The sequence below is a fragment of the Hyaena hyaena genome, unplaced genomic scaffold, assembly GCF_003009895.1.
Source record: "Hyaena hyaena isolate Hyena2069 unplaced genomic scaffold, ASM300989v1 scaffold_588, whole genome shotgun sequence".
NCBI classification, from domain to species: Eukaryota; Metazoa; Chordata; class Mammalia; order Carnivora; family Hyaenidae; genus Hyaena; species Hyaena hyaena.
This window is the reverse complement of record NW_024081222.1, coordinates 727000-754414: the sequence shown is the minus strand read 5'-3', so window position 1 is coordinate 754414 and position 27415 is coordinate 727000. Positions and strand designations below refer to the sequence as shown.

Below are 27415 nucleotides of genomic sequence, written 5' to 3'. Positions count from 1 at the left end.
CAACTTTTCAGGGAAACTTGTGGAAATACCATTAAACACTTCTACTTATAAATCACTGGCTAAACTTGGCCACAAAGATACACTTAGTTATAGTGGAGGCTCAGAAGTATAGACTGTTAGTTGGCTGGCAAGCTGCTTAGATAAAAAAATCAAGGTTACCTTATTTTTTTAAAAGGGGTATTGGATATTGAGAGATATTTAGCAATATCTGCCACGGTAAGCTTACTTCAATAACCAAGTACATTTTTAAGATCGGGGCACACTCTGGACAGGCTAGTCATTTTGCAGAGCTCCAGAATAATAGGCCTTAAATATTTGGTTAACATTTATTTAAAAAATGATAAGGTCAGTGCCAATAAGTATATTTTGGTTGGCTGATTGTTTCCAAATTTCTAATAAAAAGAATGTCTCTTTCAGAAGGAACTGGACAAATTCTCCTTGCAACAGACAGTATGTGGTTGGTGTATAGATCTGCATCAACAGAGGACTCTTCAACAGTCCAGTGATTTTTTTTTTTTTTTAATGGAGTATCTGCCTGCCTGGTCTGTCCCTGGTCCACAGGATTCTGACACTACCTCACTCTCACTGCAGTTGCTCCAATTAACATGCCCATATTGCATTTACCCTAACCGCTGCAAATCACCTACAAGTCAGGAAAACCCAGCATTTATTCCCTCCCCCAAACCAAACGCCCACATCCAGACAATAACATTGCTCTATAACCTTTAAGATCTGATGATCTTAACCAGAAAGGGCAACTCATCTAACTTTGACACTGTTGATAGGAGAGGCAGAATTGCAGAGCTAAGACAATAGCAAGAAGCAAAAAGCTTGAAAAGTAAAAAATTAAGAATGGATTCTGAATCCTTGATTCCAAAGGATTTTCTACATATCAAACAACAATGGGGAAAAATCAACAAGTCATGTGCTTTTGGTATATCAGTTATTACCTAGTAATCAGTATTATTCCCATACTTTTCCTCCTCCTCAAAAGTCAGTAACCAGAGTTTCAGTATCAACATGCAAATTCCTGGAAATTTCTCTCACATAAAAGTTCCGGGCTGAATGGGTATTCCATTGTGTCAAAAACCCAGGTTGCTCCATACATTCTATTTTCTGTGAAGTTAAGGGGCAGATATTATCTGAAAACTCCAAAGTAGATTTAAAGGCTGCCAAAAGCAGCTGAAATCAAGTAGAAGACAATGAGAGGATATAAAGAGAAGAAACATACAGTGATATTTCTCAGAAAACACCAGCAAAGATACATTTCTCAGAGCTGAGGGTTACGACCTGAAGTTCAAAATCTTTATCACTGAGGTAAACAAAGGTGAATCTTTTGTTTGTAAGAAGAGAGGATTTGGGATGGGAGGCAGAACTACATAAAGAATCAATGAGATGAATGGGCCATATTTAAAGAAAGAGTTGATTTCTCAGCAATGGAGAGGAAGAAAGCTGTAGGATTGTGAAAACAACTAGCCTGAATGATCACCCTAGCCCCTCTATGCCAAGTCAGCCCCCAACCTCACATCTCAACTTTGTGCAAATAGCTGGTTCAGAAAATCCAGTGATGTCTGAATATAAGTAACAAAAAGGTAATCATATGCACATCACAGATATATCAATTTAAAAATTGAGGAAAAATAAAGAAGATAGCAGAAAAACTCACTAACAAACAAATCATAGAAAAAAATGTTGCCATTAGATCATAAGAAATTGTTGGTCAAACACCTTGCAATAAATTTTAAAACCCAAATGAAGCAATTCCTCTGTGAAGCAAAATTACAAAGCAGAAATAGAGAGTAGATGGCAAGAAAACAGATGGAATGGAAATGTGAGCTCACAGAACTCAGAAAAGGTGGGGAAAACAAAGTAACCAAAAACAGAAATGGAATGTGAGCAAGGAAGAAGAGACTGCAGAAAACAGTAAGGGACAGAGAAGGTAGCAATGAGAAAAGCATTCAAAATGAAGTGGAAATAAGAGCTTTAAAACATTAGAGAAAAGCTGACAGGTAGAGAAGTCAGACAAAGAAGAGACTACTTATGTATAACTAGAATCCCTAAAGAATGAAATAGAATAGAACACTGTATCAGAGCAAGTCCTTAATGATATAATCCAAGAAAACTTTTCTAAAGCCAAAGCCCAGTCAAATCTGATTAGCATAAGACTAACCTCCCCTTCTCCCCGCCACACACCAGGGCAAACAGGCCAACACTGAGATGGATCCTGAGACAGTTACTAAACTTTATCCTAGGACCCAATACAGCTTTTGGCATGTGGCAAAACTTCATAAATATTTACCAAGAGACTAACCAACCAGCTTTTCCCCCATAAACTCCTCTGTTCCTGGGACGTGATATGGTAAGAAATAACTTCTAAAAGCAATACTGAAAAACTCCATGATCTTTAAAACATTGTTTCACATATTTTTCTTTACAAAGGCAGGAAAGACTAAATATGTATTTTAGAAAGATCTTCAGAAAGGAATGATATAAAAGTTTTTTCTGATAAACAATACGTTCACTATAAATTCTGGAGACATTTTGTATCATATGCATTGAGTTCCAGGAAAATTTCATTATATGTTTCCACAGCCATTTTTCACAGAGAAACAACAAAGGATAAAATCAGAAGGTTTTTTTTTTTTTTTTTTTTTTTTACTTACTTTGGATGTTCAAATCTGTCTATCAGATCAACTTTTTCCACCAGGTCTCCTCCAATTGTTCGTACTAAGTCATAGAAATCGTTTTCTGTATAATTCTCAGAGGGTAACCAGAATGAGATGTCATTTATCACAGCAGGGTATTTGCTAAGAGGCTAACAAAACAAGAGAAGAAAAGAGATTGATTTGTTAGTTGGATGAGAATGTTTAAATTTTTCATGGAAAGTTACACTTGGCTAATTAGAAAATGCTGGTAAAGCATTATTTCAGCATTTGGATTTTTTAGGAACAAAGAGAACAGAAAGATAAAGCCAATATTCAAAATTAGCAAATTCCATTATGAATATTATGGATTCTTATCACATTCCTTTGTAACATTACCATATATTATATTTGTATAACCATTAATGTTCAATTTAGTATAAAGCAATTTGAATATATCATATTTCAGGGTTTTTTTCCATTGGAATACTAGAGTAGAAAAGTTCACATTTAATTAACAAGCAATTCATTAACTTCCTGTGATATTTTCAGGAAATCATTTTAATACAGAAATAAGTAAAGGCTTGTCAAAATTGATATTTCAATTAGTAATGTCATTATTTGTTAGTATTTCTAATTATTAAAATAAAAGCCTGGGATGATAAGTAGTCATTTGGGGAGTTATTTTTCAAATTATAGTTCTAAAGATAGATAAACACAAATGTAGCCATTTCCCCCATTTTATTCTATTTTTTTTTTCCAGTTTATTCAATCTCTTCATTACACTGGACAGATATTTAGAATTAGATGCTTTTAGAAGTCACTGTGTTTGTTTATGTGCCTTATACATATAGTGTTGGTCTATAAGTTACTGCCACAATAAAAAATGTTTTGTTATATAACTGCAAAGTCCTAAGGGAATACGTGCCAAAGTATAAATCTGTTAGAAGAGCAAATTTATAAACTGGTTTACACCAAGTCTGGTATCACTATAAGTCCTTTGGTGAATCACTGATCAGGAAAAGTATAACTTTTTAAATGGCAAGACCTCTGAAGAATCAAATACTCAAACAAAATATGATTATTCAACTTGAAATATCAATAAAGTTGTCAGACACACATTTCAAATGAACGTTATATAGCTACTATCTAGGTGCTTTTGACAGAATACCAATGCTCCTGAAAAACATCCTCGGTTTTCTCTCCCACAATAAAGTCAGGATCTTGTGATAAACCATCCCTGGGTTAATGTAACAAAAGGACAGGAGTCTGGTGGCTACACAAGTTGATCTTCCTTTGGATGCTATCCTCCTGCTACTTCAGGAACATGCAAGTTGAGGGAAATTAGATAAAAAGCTGGCATTGCCAAGAATTAGCATGAAATGTCCTCTTCAGGTGATCCAAGCTGAGGTACTACTGAGCTCTGATGACAGAAGTGGGAGGTGCCTAACTGAGCATTTGTGTAGGCAACCCAGTGACAACAAGAAACTGGTGCAGTTCCTCTGGAAAACAGTGTGGAGGTTCCTCAAAAAATTAACAATAGAACTCCCCTATGACCCAGCAATAGCACTGCTAGGAATTTACCCGAGGGATACAGGAATGCTGATGCATAGGGGCACATTTACCCCAATGTTCNCCATCCTATGTTTAGAAGCCTCTGGAAAGAAATCCACTGTACGAGCATGAGAGATTGGAAACGAAGAGAGGCAAATGCTGTTTTCGAAGTATTCTGGGAAAGTGGATCAAGAAGATGTGGTTTATCTATACAATGGAATACTACATGGCAATGAGAAAGAATGAAATCTGGCCATGTGTAGCAACATGGGTGGACCTTGATGGTGTTATGCTGAGTGAAATAAGTCAGAGAATGACAGATACCATATGTTTGCATGTATAGGAGGATTAGGAGGAACTTAACAGAGGACTACGGGAGAGAAGAAGGGGAAAAATAGTTGGGGGAGAGGGAGGGAGGCAAACCATGAGAGACTCTTGAATGCTGAGAACAAACTGAGGGCTGATGGGGTAGGGGGAGAGGGGAAGGGGGGTGATGGACATGGAGGAAGGCACTTGTTGGGATGAGCACTGGGTGTTATATGGAAACCAACTTGACAATAAACTATTAAAAAAAAAAAAAAAGAAACACGATAGTAGCATAATAATGCTGTCAGCCAGAATACAGGCTCCCAAGACATTAAAAAAAAAATACATCCTACAGTAAAAACTAGTTTTAAAAGCCCAGACTATTATACCGCAAACTAGTTCAAGCTAACAAATTATATATGACAAGTTTAAAGTAATGGTTTATCTAAAGGAAGCATTAAATATACTAATTGGGGTATGTCAGATGTGTGACATCTACTAGTGACTTTTGCTTTTTGAAGGGAAAATAAAATTTTGTTTTGAAAATAAGATGACTATGGATCTATGGTCACTGGACTGTAGGCTTTCTGATGCTTAGCCAGAGGTAGTGTTAAAAACTAACCAGGGGCTTCCCACTCCTCTTAGGATAAAGTTTCCAATTCTTGAAAAGTTCTAGTTCTTTCTGTTATTCTCCAGGCTCTCACACCAGCCTGGCTTATTTGGTTTCTTGAACACACTAAGCTACTTCCTCCATATACTACTTCCTGCCCTCCCTACTCTACTTCTGATTCTCTGTTACCACATTCACTTCTAACCCTCAAAGACTCCATTAGTCCCTAGTTAAGGTAGCCTATACTTCTCTTTCATACTACCTTTCATTATTGTAATTGTGTAAATTGCTTTTGAGGGTGGGGTGTGTATCTTTTTTCACCTCCAAATCTCTATTACCTTGTAAAGTCTCCATTACATTGTAGGTATTTGTTAAGAGCACATTACAACACTACCCTGTGTGAGCAATGTCTACATTACAGTGAATCAATTTAGCTGTTCTTTCTTCTGTAACCAGACAAGCTAATGGATGTATAGGGTCAATAAGGCATAGAGACCTACCTCCATCCCTGGATATGTTCTGATGAAGAGACAGTGACCATGTGGGACGACAAAGAAGAGGTGGACAGGCAAAGTGATTTGGTAATTACCTGATAATCCATAATCACAGAACCAGGTAATTTTAGAATTGGAAAAAACCTGTTAACCTAAAGAAGCAGACTGAGGCAAGCTTGAATTACCAGAAGCTGAGTTCATTCAGGAATAGCAGAGGGACTGCAATTCAGAAAATGCATGCTGCAGGTGAGTTTGTTGAGGGCTTAGGGCGAGCTGTATCAACAGGGAGGGGTGTGCAGAGAAAACAGTCCAGCCCGAGTCTAAGCAGTAAGTACACTGGCTGGAGGATGGTGAAATATTCTTGACAGATACTCATTGGTTAGGAGAGTGAGTCTCAGTCCTCTGTAAATGGGACATTCACAGGGAGTCAGACTCTCAGTTCTCAAGTTCTGTTCTTCTCAGGAACTATGTGTGAGATTCTCCATTTCATATCTTCCGCTTCCATTTTAGATTTCATAGACCTTAAGGGGCAGCTGATATTATTTTTGTTTTCTTATTTCTTTTCTTTTCTTTTTTTTTTTTTTTTAACAAATAGTTTATTGTCAAATTAGTTTCCACATAACACTCAGTGCTCATCCCCAAAGTGCCCTCCTCCATGCCCATCCCCCCTCCCCCCCATATCCATCAGTCCTCAGTTTTTGTCAGCATTCAAGAGTCTCTCATGGTTTGCCTCTCTCCTTTTCCCCCACCATTTCCGCCTTTCTTCTCCCCCTTGTTCCTCCGTCAAGTTCCTCCTAAGCCTCCTATACGTGCAAACATATGATATTTGTCCTTCTCTTCCTGACTTATTTCGCTCAGCATAACACCCTCAAGGTCCATCCATGTTGCTACACATGGCCAGATTTCATTGTTTCTCATTGCCATGTAGTATTCCATGGTATAGATAAACCACATCTTCTTGACAAATGACATATCAGATAAAGGGCTAATATCCAGAATATATAAGGAACTCACCAAGCTACACACCCGAAAAACAAACAACCCAGTTCTTATTTCTTTTCTTGATCTAGATGAGCAATGTCTATTTTATTAGTTTTATCAAATAACCATGAATTGATTTGTTCTTTTGAGATCCACCCTATAATTCTTGTGTGTTTTTTCTTTTTAAGAATTGAAAAGGTGATCAAAACTACAGTTATGGTAGACACTTTGAAAAGTAACAAGTCAATAATATGAACTATTTAATAACAATGAATTTGAAAACTTGGATTAGGTGGTAATTTTCACTCAAGGCAGAAAATTTAAACCATTGACACTGTCACAAATTGAATTATCAGGCAAATCTTACAACGAAAGTGTTAGACTCAGATGGTTCATAATATAACTTTATCAAATACATAAGGTGAAGCAGTCCCTTTAACACATAAATTACTTCATGAAACAGAAAAGGAGGGAAAACTACTTTCATGAATTTATAAACTTTAAGCCAAAGCTGAATAATCACAGAATAATTAAAACAAATCGTAGACCAATTTCACCTTACAACCTACATATAAAATCCTAAAGGTAACTTCAGCAAATAAAATTCAAAAATCATAAACCCCCCCAACAATTCAATAATCACACAAAATGACCTAGGAGGGTTTATTCCAGAATACTGAGAATGATTTGAAAGCAAAACCAATCTACAATCTATAAAGAAAAAAATCATGATTTTTTTCACAGAAAAGAAGTACACATACATGTAATACTTCATTATAAGAAAGAAAGAGGTTTTTTGGCAAACTATAAATAAAAGGCAACCTCCTTCCTTCTAAGATGTTTACTAAAAACCTACAGCAAACATATTTAATGTTAAAATTTTTTAGAAACACCCCAAGTAAAGTCAAGAGTAACATAAGGATACCCATTCTCACACTTGCTGTGTCACATTATAAATCCCAACCAAGGCATTAAACAGGAAAAGCTATTAACTAAATGAATTGGAATGGAATAAGCAAAAATTTGTGAACTTAAACTGAATCATCCTTACTAACTATATGATTTGGACAAACTGCTTAATCTCTGTTTTCAGTTTCCTCTTCTAAAAAAGAGGTATTATTAGTATTTACCTCATATAATAATGACTACATATATGTCATATTATACACAGAATACAGGAGAGTTAAAGTGAGTGAACTGGAGATATATACATCACTATGGCTAAAATTCAAAAACATGTTGTTTTTAAAAAAGTAACTTGTATTAAGATGTATTCACTATAATATTTAAATGAAGTTTAAAGACAGGTATGGCAATAATATCTATGTGTGAATTGTATTAAAACAGATGTGAGAAGGGGCTTCAGAACAGTGATTAGCTCTGGGGAAGAAAGGAAAAGTCAGAAGGGATTCTGACTTTATCTTTAAGATGCCAAAGTTAAGGTTCAACCTTGGATTCCACAGCAAGTGCACTGAGTGAGCTCTGCACTCTAGAGGTGTTGAGTGGCTTGGGGTATAGGCACATGGCACACCCCAGTTAGTGAGGTTAGCCCAACTCAGACTTTATTCCCTTCATGAACACTGATGGTAAACACTCTTGTGAATTCTGTTCTTATCAGAGAGTAGCAAAAAATGCCACCCCAAAGTATGTCACTTTGGTATATGGTTTATTTTGAGCTGATACAAGAAAAGCTCTCAGCCACCTCCCCTCCCCCCACTGGCTAACAACACACACACACACACACACACACACACACACACACACACACACACACACACTTTGCCTAAAAGCAGGACAAAAAATGTGCAAAGGAGTTGTATCTCCTGTCTCCAATCACTGGAGACAACTCTAGACCCACATCAGCCCAGAGATAACACAGAAGAGTCTACACATCAAACTTTATTAACTGGCCCTTATCTTCCATTAGTTTCCCATATGTGTACTTTTCCTTAATTTGCCACCCCTAGATACTCAGGTCATTTCCTTTGTCATGTTACTTATCTAAATATTTATCGTTCTTTTGCTAAGCTGTTACATAAGCCCAAGTACACACTGAACCTTTAAGTTACTCATTTCTTATACTCCTATGTGTTACATGATATACACGTTAATAAGCTTGTTCTGTCTTTTGTTGCAGAGCACCAAGAGACACCTAGAAGGGTATATTATCCTTATATTTATTACATTGTGGCTACCTCTATGGGGTTGGAATAATACCCATATTTTATTAAATTGAGCTAATCCTAGGAATCTATGAATGTTTTTCAGTTTGCCCTTCTTAAAACTTATCTCTGCCAATTACTGATACTTCCAACCTAAGAATTGTTTTATTGCCTGTTCAGGGTTAGGTGGCAGAATAATCATGGAGTATGTGCCTCCCTAACCCCAAGTCCCCCAGCTGTATTAAGCGCCCTCTTATGTTCATGTCTTTTGTCATTATGTCCTCCAGGACAGGGACTAATGTCTGGTTTACCTGTGTAGCCCAGCAGCTACAAAGGAATAGCAGAGAAATTGCAATTCAGAAAATGCATGTTGTGGGTGAGTCTGTTGAAGGTTTGGGGCAGGCTACATCAACAGGGATGATACACAGAGAAGACAGTTTTGCCAGAGTCCAAGCAGTAAGTTCACTGGCCAGAGGATGGTGGAAGATTCTACAGTGTCTGGCTAATAAATGTCAGTTGAACTCTACTATGGCATCTGTGTCCATACTTTACAAATTTTCTGGGAAAGTTTGGATTCTTAAATAATTATTATGAGGGTGGCTGGATGGCTCTGTCGGTTAAGTGCTGACTTCCACTCAGGTCATGATCTCACAGTTCATGGGTTCGAGCCCTGCGTCCAGCTCTACGCTGACAGGTTGGAGCCTGGAGCCTGCTTTGGGTACTGTCTGTCTCCCCCTCTCTCTCTCTGCCCCTTTCCCACTTGTGCTCTCTCTCAAAATAAATAAACACTTAAAAAATGGTAAAAAAATAAAAAAAAGGTAAAAAAATAAAATAATAATTATGGTTCCAAAAATGATAATTTTCCATGCCATCCAGGTCACATGAATTTGATTTCTGAAGCTGTTGTCATGCTCTCCATTTTTTTTCCTATGAAATAGTTTTGCTTATTAAATTTTACTCTCATGTCCCTTTACTGTCTCCATTGCCCCCGCTTCCTTTTAAAAGACCCACTCATCTCTTCAGACCCGAGTCTCCAGACTTGCAGATAAGAAAGTTGTAAGCCAAAGTGCCAGAGTCCACATACTTAACAAGAGACAGATAAAAGTGGAATACGTTTCTCCCCTGTTCCAATAATTTTCTGCTTGTATCTTCATTATCTTTCTTACTGTTTAATTGGTTTTATTCTGTTCTTTCCCCAGCTTGTTTAGGTTAAAGAGTAACTCATGTACTTTGGGGGTTTTCTTGCTTTTAAGTAAAATCAATTAAGGCTATAAATGTTCCTCTAAATACCTCTTTAGATATATCCCACAAACTTTGTTTTTCCTTAAATTTTTCTCCTTTCCTGCATTCTATTGGATTGACCAATTTTAAAATTATCCTAATAATTTTTCCTCTTTGCATTAAAAAGCTGTAAATTGTATGTCTGTTTTTTAAACCACACACACACACACACACCCTCACACGCCCTTTAATAAACTGATCTAAACTTATTTAGGATTTCCATACTCTTCTTAAATAAGACAGAAACCTTTGTTTTTTAAACAGCTCCTCTTCCCAGCTATTAGAGTTTTATCTTTTAAAAGCACACACAAACCAGTAAGTTATTTAAAACAATGATTAATTTAAGCTAAAAATTGTTTTTAATTTTATATATGTCCTCTTTATTGGGAGACAATTTTCCGTGGAATTTCTACCACTTGCATAACAAACATTCTTGAAAGACAGAGGTAGTCTCTCCCTTAGGGGAAGAGAGCAGATTTGTTTCTTCACCAGAATAATAAAGATAGTACCTTTCTCAGGTCAAAGATTGGGCAGGTTTGCTAACAGCTTCTTTAAAAGAATGGAAGGAAAGCAAGCAAACATAATCCGACAAAGAAAACATTGTAGGGTTCCTAAACTTGATGGTTTTTAGCTGTGCTAAGCCCAGTGTGTGAGCAGCAGCCACCTCAGCTGCTCTGCATTGCCCCTCTGAGATTTGGGGGGTTAGAAAAAACAATGGGAACAGGAAGCTCATTCTGCCTTGGAGCTGTGAGTAACAGTCCTTTGTCTCTGACCCAGGAGGATTGTGTCTTCTGCCAGCAGCCATTAGACTGTGGCAGCCACCTGATGACCTTGCACGCAGGGGAAAACTGTAGGCCATTCATAGTTTTTGACACCCTCCTTCTTGCTAATTTTTGTTTTTGTACATGCATATCCTTTAATAGTTTATTCAGTGAAAGTATGTGGGAGGAAAACTCAGTATTTACATGTCTGAAACACCTCACACAAATAATTTAGCAGGGCAAAAAACTGTCGGTTCCTAGTGGTCTCTCCTTGGCACTTTGAGAATTTTTTTCTGTACCTATTATGCCAATGACAAGTCTGCTGTTAGTCAGTGCTGTTTCTTCCTAGGGAATCTGTCTTTTCTTCCTGGCAGTTTTAAAGAGTTTTATCTTTATCCTAGAGGTTCCATAGTTTAATTCTGATGAGGCCTGGTGTGCATTTATCTCCATTTATTCTGTTTAGCACTCAGAGTGTGCTTGCAATTGGTGGGCTCATGTTCTGTTTCACTTCGGAAAAATTCCAGCCACTCCTCTGCCATTCCTTTCTTTCTCTTCTGGAACTGCAGTAACACATATTATGGAGCTTCTTAATCTATTTTCTTTTAACTGCTCCATTTTGAGTTTTTAATCTTTCTGTATTTGTGTTATATTCTGGATGAGTTCTTCAGTAATAGCTTAATTTCCTAATTCTCCCATCAACTGAATCTAGTCTCATCTGCTGTTTTCTTTACTTCAATGAATCTATTACTCATTTCTGATATTTCTAATTGTTTTTTTTTTCTTATTTATTTACACTCTACTTCTGCCTGGTTTTGCCCCTTATTCAGAATTTCCTGTTCTTCTTGCTTTGTACTTTTTTAAAAAATGGGTATTAACCTCTATTAATCTCTTTAATGATGTTAGGCATTTTTTTTCCTTTTTTTGTAAAGAATGATTTTTTATTTTACTTTACTCTCCAGTGAATTCAGATTCTAGTTGTTGATTTAGTTAGCTGACACTCTAAGGTCAGAGTTCTCTATGTGGTTGACAATTTGTATGTACAGACCCATCTTGTATGGGAGACAAGTACTAATGTTCTCTCCCTAATCACCCCTCCTTGGTTAGAGATTTTTGTAGTTTTTGTACTTGTACTCTTAGCTCAGAATCAAGTTGGTAGTGGTGTCTGGGTTCCTACCCACTGGTGACACTGCTGATGATGCTATACGGGTGACTTATCTCAGTTCCTGATACAGAGGCCATGTCTCAAAACAGACACATAGATCAATGGAACAGAATAGAAAGCTCAGAAATAAGACCATGATTATATGGTCAATTAATCTTTAACAAGGAGGCAAGAATATAAATAGGAAGACAGCCTCTTCAACAAATGGGAAAACATGCAAAAGAATGAAACTGGACCACTTTCTTACACTGTACACAAAAATAAACTCGAAGTGGATTAAGGACCTAAACTGGAGACCTGAAATAATAAAAATCCAAGAAGAGAGCACAGGTTGTAATTTCTCTGATAGCCACTTCAACATTTTTCTGGATATGTTTCCTAAGACAAGGGAATCAAAACAAAAAATAAACTATTGGGACTGTATCAAAATAAAAAAGCTTCTACAAAGCAAAGGAAACAATCATCAAAACCAAAAAACAATCTACTGCATGAAAGAAGGTATTTGCAAATGACATATCTGATAAAGGGTTAGTATCTAAAATATACAAAGAACTTATATAACTCAACACCCTAAAACCAAATAATCCAATTAAAAAATGGGCAGAAAACATGAATAGACATTTCTCCAAAGAAGACATACAGATGGTTAACAGACATATGAAAAGATGCTGAACATCACTCATCATCAGGGAAATGAAAATCAAAACCACAGTGAGATATCACCTCATCCTGTGAGAATGGCTTAACTCAAAATTACAAGAAACAAATGGTGGTGAGGATGTGGAGAAAAACGCACTCCTGTGCACTGTTGGTGGGAATGCAAACTGGTGCAGCCAATGTGAAAAAACAGTATGGAGGTTTCTCAAAAAATTAAAAATAGAATTACAATATGATCCAATAATTCCAGTACTGGCTATTCACCCAAAGAATATGAAAACACAAATTCAAAAATATATATGCATCCCTATTTTTATTACAGAATTATTCACAATAGCCAAAACAGGGTCCATCGATTGATGAATAGACAAAGAAGACGGAGGACATATATACAATGGAATATTATTCAGCCATGAAAAAGGATGAGATCTTGCATTAAGTCAAATAAGTGAAATAAGTCAAAGAAAGGCAAATACCATATGATTTCACTCATATGTGTAATTTAAGAAACAGTAAGAAAAAAAGATACAAATAAACTACACTGTTAACTATAGAGAACAAACTGATGGTTACCAAAGGGGAGGTAGGTTGGGGGATGGATGAAAAAGGTGATGGGGATTAAGAGGACACCTTAACGGATTAAGAGGGGGCACCTAAGGTGGCCCAGTTGGTTGAGCATCAGACTCTTGATTTTGGCTCAGTTCGTGATCTCATGGGTCCTGAGACTGAGCCCCACATTGTGCTCTGTGATGAAAGCGGGGGGCCTGCTTGGGATTCTTTCTCTCCCTCTCTCTCTGCCCCTCCCCTGTTCGCTCTCTCTTGCTAAAAATAAATAAACTAAAATTTAAAAAAAGAACACTTATCATGAGCACTGAGTAATTTATACACCTGTTGAATCCCAATATTGTACAGCTGAAACTAATATAACATTAAAAAAATTTTTTTTAACATTTACTTATTTTTGAGAGACAGAGAGAGAGTAGGAGCCAGGGAGAGACAGAGAAAGAGGGAGACACAGAATCCAAAGCAGGCTTCAGGCTCTGAGCTGTCAGCTGCCGAATCCATAAACCATGAGATCATGACCTGAGCTGAAGTTGGATGCTTTTACTGACTGAGCCATCCAGGCCACCCAGGCACTCCTGAACCTAATGTAACATTAGGTGCATATATATTTTTGAATTAGTGTTTTCATATTCTTTGGGTAAATAGCCATGTTAACTGTACTGGAATTAAAATAAAATAAAATTTAAAAAAGGCCATGTCTCTGTCCTGCTCTCTCCCTAGGATCAAAGTTTCACTTAAGTCACAAGTCATGGCAGTAACAATTTGCAGCAGTGATTATTGCCTCATTTCTACAGTTCAGAGAACACTACCAACACCTGGCCCTATTTCTAAGATTTTCGTGGTTCCTGTACTTGTACTCGAGTGTATACTTAGGCCCAGTGCATGACTCAAAGCTTTTAGTTCCAACACTCTGCCAGAGCCAAACCAATGGTCTCCCTTCCCCGCTTATGAACCCAGAATGCACAGTGTCTTCATTCCCACTCTCCACTTCGTGTTGGTCTTGCCCACAGATACAGATCTTCTGTAGGGGGAAAGGTGAAGGCATGGTCTGCTTTTTTCATGTTCTCTTTTTAGACTGTTAGCTATCACTGCTGTGTGTGCCAAGCAGCGGCCTACAAAGCAACACTGACTTGCCTCTGTATCTCCTTACACAATGGTTCTTAACTTTGTATGGGGGAGGACACAGACCTCTCTGACAATGTGGAAGTTCTAATCCTTGTTCCAGAACATATCTTCACAAACACAGATTTCTGCATGGGACATCTGGATTCACAAACCCAGTAAAAGTCATTCAAGGAATCAGATAAGGACCCATACTCAAAACTGTGTCATGAGTTCAAATACAGACAACTGAAATTACTTTACAAAGAGAATTAAAAAATACCAAAATTGTTATTACCACATGATATAGACACATTAGTATTCAGTTTGTATTCATATACATTGTAAGGAATGTATACTTTATAATAAAACCATACATGAAGTCATCATTGTTTGTCTTGTAGTAGCTACTAGAAATGCAGTCACATTTATATAAATAAAAAAGTCTGCTTTTAACAGACTGGACTAAGAAGCTTCTTACTGCAACTCAGGACAATTCTGAAGGGCCTCCTCATTCCAGAGGTGCCTATGGATGGGCAGAGGCTTCTGTGGCAAATGCATCACAGCCCACCTTCTCCCTCTGTCCAGTCCAACTTCCATCCCCTCCCTTCCACAGGGTGGATCCTGACAGAACCTGATAATAAGCTTCCAGCTTTGTCTTAGAGAGTCTGCTTTGTGGGGCAACCTGACTTGTGACTCTGAGACAGAAACAAAACCAGTTGACAAAAGAATGTGGTGCTTCTAGGGGGACGCCAAGCATCAAAGAACATACACTTAGAGTCAGGCACATCTGGATTGGAGTGTGGGCCCTACTGCCAGCTGTATGCTAGGTGCCCTGGCAGACTGGCATGTGTTACAAAGACCCTACAGGTGAAGACTTAAACCACAGTCACACCTGCATCTCGGCAGGGTGCCTTGTGATCCTCCCAGAGGCGACTACTAGGAGGCTATCTCCTACTCACCCCTGCTTTTCCCTGCGAGGCTGTAATCAAGCAGCTTCTCATCACCTCCTGGGTTCTGAAGAGCTATGAGGATTCTTGCCTTGCCCTCCTCACAAAAGATTCCCAGGACTTAAAACCTCTTGGCTGTTGTCTAGAACGTGTACTTCACAATCAGGGTATAACTTGTGTTAGAATCATCCACTCTGTTAACAGACTGAATTATGGTTGAGTCCTAAAGCCCAATATGTCAGAACATAACCTTACTTGGAGAAGGAGTCTTTACAGAGATAATCAAGTTTAAAATGAGGTCATTAGGGTAGGTCATAATCCAATAAGACTGGTGTCCTAATCAAAAGGGGAATTTTGGGCACAGAGACAGACACTCAGGGAGGTGGCCATGTGAGGATGAATCCAGAGATAGGGAGGATGCTTCTACATGATAGGGAAGGCCAAGGATTTCCAGCAAACCACAGAAGCTACGGGAGGCTGGAACAGGTTCTTCCCCCCAGCCCTCAATAGGAACCAACCCTGTGGGCACCTGAATCTTGGACATCCAGGCTCTAGGACTGCGACACAGGAGAAGCCACCTGGTCTGTGCACCTTGTTACAGCAGCACTGTGACTGTGTTTCAGTGTCACCCTTTTATGATGCGTGGGAGGAGGACCAGAGGGAGCTGGCAGTCTACAGCAGAAACAAACTGTCACCATCTCCATGTGGCTCCCTGTAGCTTCACCAGCCAAATCAGCAGGCCGTGGCCTGGCCTGGTGTGCTCACAGGCCTGAGAAAACTTACATCACAGTTTCTCCACCTGTAACATGGAGACGGCACCTACTTAGTAACCTGCACTGAAGAGGACAGGAAAGAATGTTCACAAAGCATAGGCTTAGTCATTTTCAAGCCAGAACACTGACTTGGACAGATCAACAGATGCACAATTTTGACAGTCATCCATGACACCTGGTTATAAGGTTGCCAAAGCCACTGGGGTGCGGGGAGGGGTCTGAACAGTGAGGTCTGGGTTTCTCAATACCAGTCCATCTTTACTGCCCCTTGCTCCAGGCTCACCTCTACAATTTAACTACAAATGTCCCTATGCACCTTCTCTCAAAGGCCCCCTTCTTATCACTCCATGATAAAATCAAAGTATGTTAGGCCCTTTGTACCTGTTCATAAATATTCTCAAGGAAGATAATCTTAACTTCCAGTTGGTAACAGAAACAAATACTTTTATTCCAATTCACTGTGTTTTGACATCAAAATCTTCTTAAATGTTCTTCTCTTGTGTAAGGAGACTAAGGCAGGAGAACAGATCATCGTTCTCCTCAACGCATGTTTTCTGTACTTGTCACTCATTATTACTTCCACCTCTGTCTTCTTCCCTTTAGGCAAAGCTATTGCTTTTTTTTTTTTTTTTCTTTTTCTGGTCTACCAATTAGTTTGATAGTCCCTTTAGCAGGGGAGGGTCTGCTTCGACAAGTTCTCCACAGGGTTCTAAAACTGTCAAGGTGACTTTTAGTCAGCTTTTAACCAAGGCCAAGTTTAGGCAAAGGACTACTTCGCAGCTCTCTTTCACACACTGCTTCTCCTTCTAGTACAAAACACATGGCCCCTTGATTTTTACTGTAATTATATCATCAATGGTTACTATTTGTGGCGTGTTGTGTGCCAAAGACTGTGCTGACACATTTTTTTTAATGTGTACTTACCTATTTTGAGAGAAAGAGACCACAAGTGGAGGAGAGGCAGAGAGAGAAAATGAGAAAGAGGACCTCAAGCAGGCTCAGCGCTGTCAGGACAGAGCCCAATGCCAGGCTCAAAGTCACAAACTATGAGGTCATGACCTGAGCTGAAATCAAGAGTTGACCCTCAACCAATGGAGCCACTCAGGAGCCCCTGTGCCAGCACTTTCTATGCATCAGATCATTATTGTGCAGCATAATCCTGTGAGATGAACACGATTCCTCTTCCCACTGTGCCCATGAGTAAACTGTGGCTTACAGACCTTAGCTCATTTGTCCAAGGTCAAACAGCCAGGAAGTGGCAGAGCTAAGATCAAATGCAGGGCCAGGTGGTACTTAACACCCATGCTTTAAGGCCTCCCATTTAGAACCAAGGGCTTACAGAAAATGGCTCAGTTTCTAGTACTGTTTCCAGAAGTAGTCTCTGCAGCCTAATTAATAATTATGTAAATAAGAACAAATCTAACATTTATCCCTATGGTGCCTTCCATGACATTTCCTTTTCGAATGATTCACTGAACTTTTAAATTAATTATCTTGATTTATAAGTATCTCTAGAGTGTTTACAGTCCATGTGATTGTGTTCTTATCTAAATTAACTTAAAAATCAGTCTTACCTATAAAAACAGTGTGCACTGTCGATTACCTCGCTTTACATCCCAAAGTTTCAGGGCTCCCTTACTTTAATTCCGTCTCTTCATTTTGTAATAAAAAAGCTGTTTATTAAGTTGGGCTGGCAGATTTGGTACTTCACAAATTCAGGTTGTTCTAACTCTTGATTCCATCCTGCCTTGGTGTTTACAGACTCTCTCACTTTGTTCCAGTGTTCTGTTTTTATCCTTACTTAATTTCGCTAAGTGCCGGGAGCGTAGCGTGTTGGTTAGAGCTAAGCACAGTTCCTGCTCAGGCAGCTTCTGCTCTGTTACTTTGCCCAGAAACCACATGAGAACCGGCAAGTTCGAAGCATTCTTTCAAACTTCCAGTTTCTCATATTTGTTCTTAATTTTTTGACAGAATTCCAGTTCTGGTTGAAGATTCACAGGAAACCAAGAATTTCCGTAACGAAATCGTTTGGGACAATCATTTTGGCAGCCTGCTTACTGAATGAACTTTCCAGGTTTGTATGGCATGGTCCCCCCTCAGCTATTTACTGAACTCCTTAAGAGCAGAAACAAAATTTCAAATCTTTTTGAATCCTCTCAAATTTACTTCAAGGCTCTAGATCTCTTAGTTATTTAAACAAACCATATGATGTGAGAAACAAAGATGCGTTTGCTACTCCAGGTCATGAGCAGGGTGGAAGTGGAGAGTGGTGGCCCTACATTGTCTGTGGGACCCTAGAGATCCAGAGCAGGGTGTCAGGGCCCTGCCTACAATAGCTTCTAACTTAAGAAAGAATCAGAGGGAGAGTCGGGGCCTGTGGTCCAGACCACCTCCTTGGAGCACTGGCGGAGTGCTGTATACAGAATACTAATGTGAAAAATGTAAGAGTCTCTTTCTGGGGGTGATGAGAAAATGTTCTCAAATTGATTGTGTGGAGGGTTGCACATCTCTGCAATTAGACTAAAGACCACAGGATCACGCAATTTCAGTGAGTGAATTGTTCAGTTATGCGGCTCAAATCTCAATAAAGTTATGAAGAGAATAAATGAATAAATAAATCTCCTGATCAAAATAATAAGGGTTCTGGAAATGGAGAGCTTGCAATTTTGTATTTAGTCTCTATACCTCACCTTCTAAACTTAGCAAAGCCTTCATCTCTTACACTCGTTGTTTCAGGTTAGATCATTAAGCCTTTTTGAAGTGGGCATTACTTCTGCATTCTGGGTTTTCCTCTCCAAGGTAAAATATTTATAAAAGTTCTGCCCAGTTGTTTAAATCTTCCATTAATTGTCTGGCCTGGATCTTTGCAGCCTTGGGCAATCATAATAGTTGAAGTGAGGTCACGTTTGGTTCATGATTATAATTTTTCCCAGTTACTCATGTTTACTGGGAAACAAGTATTTCCCTCATGCCTCAAGGAAGTGAATGGAGGCCCCAATTCATCCCATCTCATTTTCCTGCCTCCTCTGAAAAAAAAATACAAAATTGGAAACTAGGTTTCTTAATCTCCAATCCCGAATTTGACCTCAAAATGGTACATGCTAAGAGTAGGAACTCAGTGAAAGGATCATAGTTTCTTTTCCATTTTTGCCTCAGTCTGCACAATGCCGCTCCCATTCTGTTAGGGACTACACATGCCAGGAGGTAAAACCCAGGGCCAGTTAGAAAACGTAACTTGAACTTGTTGGAGTTCATACAGAGCTGGTCTTCTGACTATTCCAGGGTTCAGAGGAAAATAGGCAAAACAAAATTTAACCTCAAGAACTTAAGACATCGAATTTCAATGGCTTGTTCAAAACTGGAGTAAAGATCAAACTTCAGACTCTCACAGACAAAAAGGTATTTTATAGAGCAGACTCTCTTGGATTTGACCTTCTGTCTTTCTTTCTCACCCCACATTCTTTCCCCCACACTACTGTCTGCTGGTGCTTTTAGGCCAGATCCTTTTACGTGTTTTAGGCCATCAAGATCCCTTGATACTACCTATTTTAATACTTCTTCCTCACTTCACAGCAGCAGACCCCAGTGAGCAGATACCCATCCTGTGTCTAATGTTTTGTTCTCCATCCCCGTTGGTAAAAGAAAGGTCTAGGGAGGTGGGTTAGGCTAATTACTTCTGAGAAAGTTACTGATTTGTTTTTCCTAGAATATAATCTAATAGCAACTCTCAGCCATAGGGTAGAAATGGATAGGGGAAAAAAGTTGTGACTATCTAAAAACATCATAGCTGCTCTGGGCAAGGAGAGGGGACACAGGGGGAGGAAATGAAATGAGGAGGAAAACATGAGGTGCAAGATACTAGTGATATTCACCATGGTGGGATGGTGGCTTCACAGGTATCTACTGTATTAGCACACTTCACAATGTAAACATTTTTTAAGATTAAAAAAATTAAAGGAAAAAAAGTATCAATGCCCAGTCATCTACCTGGAGAAATTGTGTAATGAAGGGAAACACTGGCCACAGATTATACATTCCCATATTAAAAAGAAATAGGTTTTTCCATAGTTAAAAATAAAATTCCAGCTATTACTCCTGGATTCTATTTCAACAAAGAAAACAATGATTTCGGCTTCTGCTCATTAGGGGTGGATGTGAAGCACTATTTTCTTTTGCACCAAATCCAAACCAGTCTAACAAAACCTATGACCAAAAATTCACAGCGGGCAGATGTGACACCTTAGTTGAAAGTAAAGGGAATGTGAATGTGGGGTTCCAATTGAGAGATCTCCACGCAGGTGATAGCAGAAGAATTTACACGCCATTGGAGACAGGGAACAAGACTTCACCAGGCACCTTCTATGTGGCTGCTCAGACACTGTCCCTGCCACTGAGAAGCTCACGGACCAGAGGGGAAGAAGGCCATAAGAAGCGGTGTGCACACAGTGTGGTCTGTGCACTGGAGCCGAGGTAAGACTCCCTGGCAGAGCAGAAGGCCACTCAGCCATCTTCGTAAATCTGTCTAAACACGTGAATGGAACCGTTACATTACCTCCCCACTCCTCAGAGAAAAACACATCTTCCATTCATTAAATAAACGTAAGTTAAGTTCATTAAAATAACTAAAACATGGGGACACCTGGGTGACTCAGTCGGTTAAGTGTCTGACTTCAGCTCCAGGTCATGATCTCATGCTTTATGAGTTTGGGCCCCACGTGCGGCTCTGTGCTGACAGCTCAGAGCTTGGAGCCTGCTTTGAATTCTGTGTTTCTTGCTCTCTCTGCCCCTCCCCTCCTGGTGCTCTGTCTCAAAAACAAATAAACATTAAAATAAAAAAAGTAAATAAATAATTAGGGGCGCCTGGGTGGCTTACCACTCATGTGGTCCATGAGTTTGAGCCCTGTGTTTGGCTCTGTGCTAACAGCTCAGCGCCTGGAGCCTGCTTCAGATTCTGTGTCTCCTTCTGTCTCTGTCCCACCCCTGCTCATGTTGTCTTTCTCTCTCAAAGATAAACATTAAATAAAATAAAATAAAATAAAATAAAATAAAATAAAATAAAATAAAATACTAAAACATGGAGTATATGAAGTTTTGGGCCATCTGTCATGTCAAAAGCCAAACCTGACAGGGAGACAAAGATGACGAATGACTACTTTCTGGAGAAGACGCTGCCATAATAAGACACCCGCTGAACTGTGGCGGTAGTTCCAGACTGTGCTCCTCTCTGACCGTGGACAAACTGCCTAGCTCTCTGGGCCCAAATTTCCTCATCTGGAAAAGAAAACACTTAGCACCTCACACACTGTTGTCTCTCAAAACTGTCCCATGTGATGCCACAAGAGGTACACTAAAGAGCCTGGGCCATTGTCAAGTGCCTCCGAGAAATGCTGGGTTTCACCATGTTCTGCAGGGAAACTTGACCTTCCTCCTCTTCAGAAGGCTGGGTCTTCCTACATTGTAGACTCAAAGGACCAAGTGCAACCCAAACATTTGATGCCACTGATTACATGAGCCACATCCCCAGCCAGAAAAGTGGCAGCAGCATTTGCCAAAAACATCTGTATCCTGACTTCCAAGATGGCCCGGTGTCATCTCCACTCAAGTCACAACCCCTCGAAATGACCCTGGGGTTCTGGCCACTTTCAACAAACTTTTAGAGGAAGAAAAATAAGCTTCTCGGATTTGCATCAAATAAACCTTAATGCAATGTTGCTGAGGCTCCAAGCAAACAAAACTGTCACTCTAAGAGGTAAAGTTCCAGGCTCGTTAATTATTAATATCCATTATGCAAAGTAAATCAGAATGTTTCTGTACACAGGACTGGCCATGAAAGCTACTTGTAAGATTTCTCCTTTTTCTCCAAAACAATCAATGCTGGTTAACCTGTATAGGACATGAGGTTTTTCACTTTCTTGTACCCATCCTTACAGCGGGTTAAGGCAGATGTTGTTCAGGTTGTGCGGATGGGGAAATGGAAGAGCAGAGGCTGCAGTGCTCGTGGGTGCATGGGTCCTGAGAGAGTGGAGAGGGGGTCCTGAGGGAGTGGAGGGGGGTTCCTGAGGGAGTGGTGGGGGGTGTTCTGAGGGAGTGGAGGGGGGTCCGGAGTGAGTGTAGAGGGGTGTCCTGAGGGAGTGTAGAGGGGGGTCCTGAGGGAGCAGAGGGGTGTCCTGAGGGAGTGTAGAGGGGGGTCCTGAGTGAGTAGAGGGGGGTCCTGAGGGAGTGGAGGGGGAGTCCTGAGTGAATGGAGAGGGGGGTCCTGAGTGGGTGGAGAGAGGGGTCTTGAGTGAGTAGAGGGGGGTCCTAAGTGGGTGGAGGGGGGTCCTGAGTGGGTAGAGAGGGGGGTCCTGAGTGAGCAGAGAGGGGTCCTGAGGGAGTGGAAGGGGGTCCTGAGTGAGCGGAGAGGGGTCCTGAGTAGGTGGAGAGGGGGGTCTCAACACAGGTGCAGGTCGCTCCCAAGTCTCCTATTCATCCAGAAAATCACACCACTGCCAGTGAAGGGCCCTCCTCCTCAAGGCCACCCCCAAACAGAGGGCAACAGTCATGCTGCCCCTTGCCTTCATCTCTTAGGACCCACCTCGTCCGTTTTGAGCTATAGCACACCCCTCAGTCCCAGCAGACTCCTTGGTAAAATAGGAATGATATCCTTACCTCGCCAAATTATTATGGAGATTAAATGGGCTAATATATATTAAAAACCCTTATAAATTACAAAACACCATATAAGGTAAGGTATGATTAATTATCCCTTCTGTTGTGTTTTGTAAGCTTTTTTAAAAAAATCATCAGACTAATGACACAATAATGGCTTACCATTTAGTTGCTTACATATACCAGGCCCTGTTACCTTACTTCCTCTCCATATAAAGGCTTTGTGGGAGGTCACTCAGCTGGTACAACTCAGCTCAGCCACTTACTAGTTTTTGTGAGGCTGGGCAGTTCCTTTATATCTCAGTTCCCCAGGCACAAGACGAGAATCCTGCCAGAGGACCCTTCTCCAGGTGCTGTGTGGATTAGAGGTATCAGTATATGTAAAGCACATAGTAACTACCTAAGTGTTTAGTGCCTCATCTCCTTCATTTGTACGTGGACCAACCATGACTGAATCAGATCCTCTTGTTTCTACAAACCGTTCATGCTGTGGCACTTACTAAGGTCTGTAATCTGGGAAGAGCTGACATATCTCTGTGCATTATGTGATTAAAAGTGTCTCAAAGGGCAGGGGCCGTGCTTCTCCCTCTTCATGTTAAGCGTGGTGCCTGGCACACAATGTTAATAACTAACACGCATGGCATTGAATTAGAAAGACTGTGGCTCTCTTCCATGACTGCTGGTCTCGCCAGCCTTGATCTGGATGTGGTCCCAGGGCAGGCGGTTCCTGGGGCAGCGAAGCAGGAAGGCGGAGAAGGGCGGTGGGAGAAATGCTGATGGAAAAAAGAACAAATGCTCAGGAGCTGGAGCTGAGACATCTTTTTCCCCTCAAGCACGTGCATCAAAGATCAAGGGATAGATCCCTGTTGGTGGAATGAGAGGGTTAATAAACTGAAAACAGAAACTAGGAGGGCCTTTTTAGACTTTTGTTCTGGAGAGCTAAAGGGTCAAACGTGGAGTGGAGAAGAGGAAACAAGAACGGGATGTTCAAGACTTTTGAGTTTTAGGAAGACTCCAAGTGATGAGGGGGGAAGACCCTCCTAGGCTAACGGAGCAGTGTACGTACCTCCCGTGCCAGTTACCGAGCTCCTGCCTCCCAGCTCCGAGTCCACCTCCCTGCTCCGCTTCAAGAGGATGGCTGGGCTCTGCAAACTGCATCTCCGGAGGGAGGCAGGAGGCAGGAGCAGGACCCAGCTCCCCCGGCTGCTTCCTGCTGTCAGGCCCCAGCAGCGCAGCTTGGGCACCACTGTGATGCTGGCCCTCGTGGCAGTGGCCGAATCCACAGTGCAGCTTTTCCAACGCCTGCAGAACCAGCCTCACGGGACCCTCCCCAGCGATGGGTCCCAGTCCCTCCTCTGGACTCAGAGATGCTGCTCTTCCTCCTCTTCTGAGGCCTGGGGGCTCTGCTTTGAAGGACCAAGCTTTTACATCCTAGCAATTCCAACTTCTTTTATTCTCTCTGCCATGGGGGGGGAAGGGGGGGGGCTGCTTCCTGCAATTGCTATACCTGCAAAACCTCAGTGTTGTCCTTTTGACTTGTTTAGTTACCTCTCTCATAGGTATGATTTCTTTAGACTACATTTGTTATAATAATAAAAAATATTATTATATTTATTGGTGTGGTTTCTGTCAAGTGCCTAAACCCTGACTGATTATACACACAAAGGAAGGAAGGGAGAAAGAGATTTACCAAAGCTGTGGTCCCCGATATCACTCCAGAGTTGAATAAACTTAGAAATAAGATTCAGGATAACCAATTCGCAATATAAGTCTAAATAAAGAAATGAAAACCAAAGAAAGTTCTAAAAGCTGCTCACAGAACAACAAAGCTGTTTCCTCGAGCACTGATCCTCTGCTCATGTAGGTACACATCAAAGGTACCACCTATATCTCCTTTTCTAAGAATCAACAAAGAAACCCTCTCCAAGTACCACACCCCACGCTGAAGCACCTCCATCCCTGCAAAGATAAAAGACAACAGACCTGTGACTCTTCTTGTTTCTTCTCATTCCTTCGTCAAATACAACTCAGTGGTATCAGAGGTGAACCAAGCAAGGCGGGGGGGTGAGGTGGGGTGGGAGGGGTAGGGAGATGACAGGGAACAAACCCCTGGAGGGGTTCATGACTCGGGGCAGATGGAACAAGACCAGAGGGACAAGCCACTGTGTGTTTGGCTTGCAGCAAGGACTCCTTTCCAGGATCATCAGCCAGGAGTTTAGCCACAGCTTGTGAGGCCACCTAGTACCCTGAGGGGCCATCAGTAATGGCGTTTCATTCAAAGTGTTTACAACGCTTTCCTGTTACCCTCACTTGACAGGTAATAGGGAGGCAGTCTTTGTTCCTATGGAAAGTGTGAAGAACCTGAATTTGACACCCCAGATAGGAGGTAATTTCTTGGCAGAGGTTTTCAAGGTTCTGAATTTCTTTATCTGCTTATATTTTGGAGAGAAAGGCTGAATAAGGTGGAGGTAAGGGGAGAATACTGGCTCCTCATTTCAATGGGAGGGTGTTGGCAGAGGCCAAGGAGGCCAGGGAGGCCAGGAGGCCAGCTCCTGCGTGGAGGTGCTATGGTGGTGAGACTTCCGAGAGAAATGGCAGAAGAGTGAGCTATAAAACCCTGAACTTCCCTTGAGGTGATACACTTGTTACTTGCTCTCTGTCACGGGGGATTCTGTCTGTGCTGTCTGCCCCTCCTTACTTGTTCTGTGTGCCGCTAATGAACCAGAACCATGTCAGTGCTCAAGAAGGCTTTGGTAGGCTCACCCTTATCCGACTGTGACAAGAAGATAAGGCAGAAAGCAGAGATGAGAGGAGGGAAAGGTCTGGACAGAGGATCTGGGGGCTGAGGCAGAATAGGTGAATAGTGATCAGAATAGTGATCACCAAAGAGGTTGAGCCGTGAACAGTGCAGTGAGGAGGGGCGCAGCCCTGGGCCAGTGTCACGGATGGTCCCTCAAGCTGTCTGTCCAGTACCTGCCTTGTCGCCTTTCTGGGCTCCTCCCACCAAAAGGCAGGGAGTGCTGACTGGGAGTGAAGAGAAGTGAGGGCAGGATATGTCAGTATCAGGGACATTCTTTTTGGCTATTGATTCTGGGTGGCTGAAATATGGGATCCGTTCAGGTGACTGACAAATGCCCTCTTGGTCCTAAAGCACAGACACTAGATAAATCCAATAAACAAAGAAAGAGTCTGTGTGGAGGCCGAGTCTATTTTAGGGATGTCAGGCTGGTGAATTTTCCACTGTTAGATCTCACCACTGTTTCAACCATTTAAAAAATATTACAAGTGAGAATAGAGGTTGGATCTCTTAAAGATTCGAGCCAATCAAAACAAAATGGCACATTTCAGAGAGGCTAGAAAAGGTACACAGAATACAAACGTCTACAAAATGCATTGTCTGCAAACACTTGGGCATTGATCAACCCACCTTTTGTCAGTTTTTTTTTCTTCATTCACTCATTCAACAAATATTTCATGAATATTATGTGTAAGAAACATGAAAGGCACACAACAGACATTAAGATGCAGAACACATTCTTTTTCCCGGGAAATTTGCAAGCTGATAGGCATAGTCAGTATGGGTTGCTATAAATATTTAACTTAAATCTCAGGGAAGTGAGTTTCAGGAATGAGGTACCAACACATGGAAATCCAATGAGCCATCACTGTCAGCTGGGATGTTCCTGAAGGGAGGGGCTATCTGAGCCTGAGGATCAGAATGTGGCATGCGAGGGAGAGAGCAGGGGGTCTTCAGGGCACAAGAAAAATGTCTTCAGCAAAGATATTTTACCAGCAACATCTAAAAGATAAACATATGAGGTTCTTTTAAGTTCCAAAGGCTGAGAAGTAGATGAACTACATTTGGTATGTTGAACCTGAAACTCAATCAGGACGTCTATATGGACAAGGTTAGTGGGAAAGTGGCCTGCCTATCATGAGGAAGAGTGGAGGATTCATGAGAGCAGAAGGCACGTCTCGTGTCTTTGTGGTCCTCCCCCCAGTTTCTAACAGAGTAGTTGCTCAGAGGCATATGTAGACATAACGTATGATTTCTTGTCATAGTCAACCACTCTCTAATGCCAAGAAACTGACTGCTTAGTCTAGGGTCACTCAGTCCCTGGGCTTAACTCCTTCCTATTATGATAGGAAAAGATAGGATTCAGTAGGCAGAGAGGGAAAGATTAGGACCTGAGGTCCCTGGGTGGGGAAAAACACATATTTTGGAACAATGTTGAGAATGTCTGACCACAGCAAACCTCCTCAGGCGTAAGGTTTCTCTTAAGAATGTAACAGATACCCCCTACTCCCCCTCAGGCTCCCCGAAGGAATTTGACAAAAGACCTGACTAAAAATAAGTAGACCATAAAAGGTGTGACCCACAGGAACGGTGTGGCCACAGACTACTCCTCATACACTGGAAAGGAGACAATCAGGAATGGACAACCCAGCACATAGAGCTATGAAGCTGATAAGGGTGGAACCTGAGAAGGAACAAGGGGGAAGAAGGTGGGGGTGACCAGAACCTTACAAAACAAAGGCCTTTGCCTATAGTCTTTGGGCACTCACTTTCAAATGTCCCCTCTCTGTAAAGACAGCTTTCCTGTACTCTTACTTTCTGGTCTTTTTTTTTTTTTTTTAAATTTATTTCTAGGAGAGAGAGAGAGAGAGAGAGAGAGAGCAGGGGGGAGGGTCAGAGAGAGAGGGAGTCACAGACTGAAACAGGCTCCAGGCTCTGAGCTGGCAGTCAGCACAGAGCCCGACGCGGGGCT

General features: G+C 41.0%; 1 protein-coding gene across 7 annotated transcripts in view; it reads right to left on the bottom strand.

The window, feature by feature from the left end:
- Positions 1 to 27415, bottom strand: part of FARS2 (phenylalanyl-tRNA synthetase 2, mitochondrial) — a 609022-nt gene that overhangs the window by 149775 nt on the left and 431832 nt on the right. For all 7 annotated transcript variants that reach the window (XM_039256852.1, XM_039256849.1, XM_039256850.1 and 4 more), the window contains one exon: positions 2664 to 2815. In XM_039256852.1, coding sequence (XP_039112783.1) covers positions 2664 to 2815 — 152 coding nt within the window. The remainder of the gene's footprint in view (positions 1 to 2663; positions 2816 to 27415) is intronic.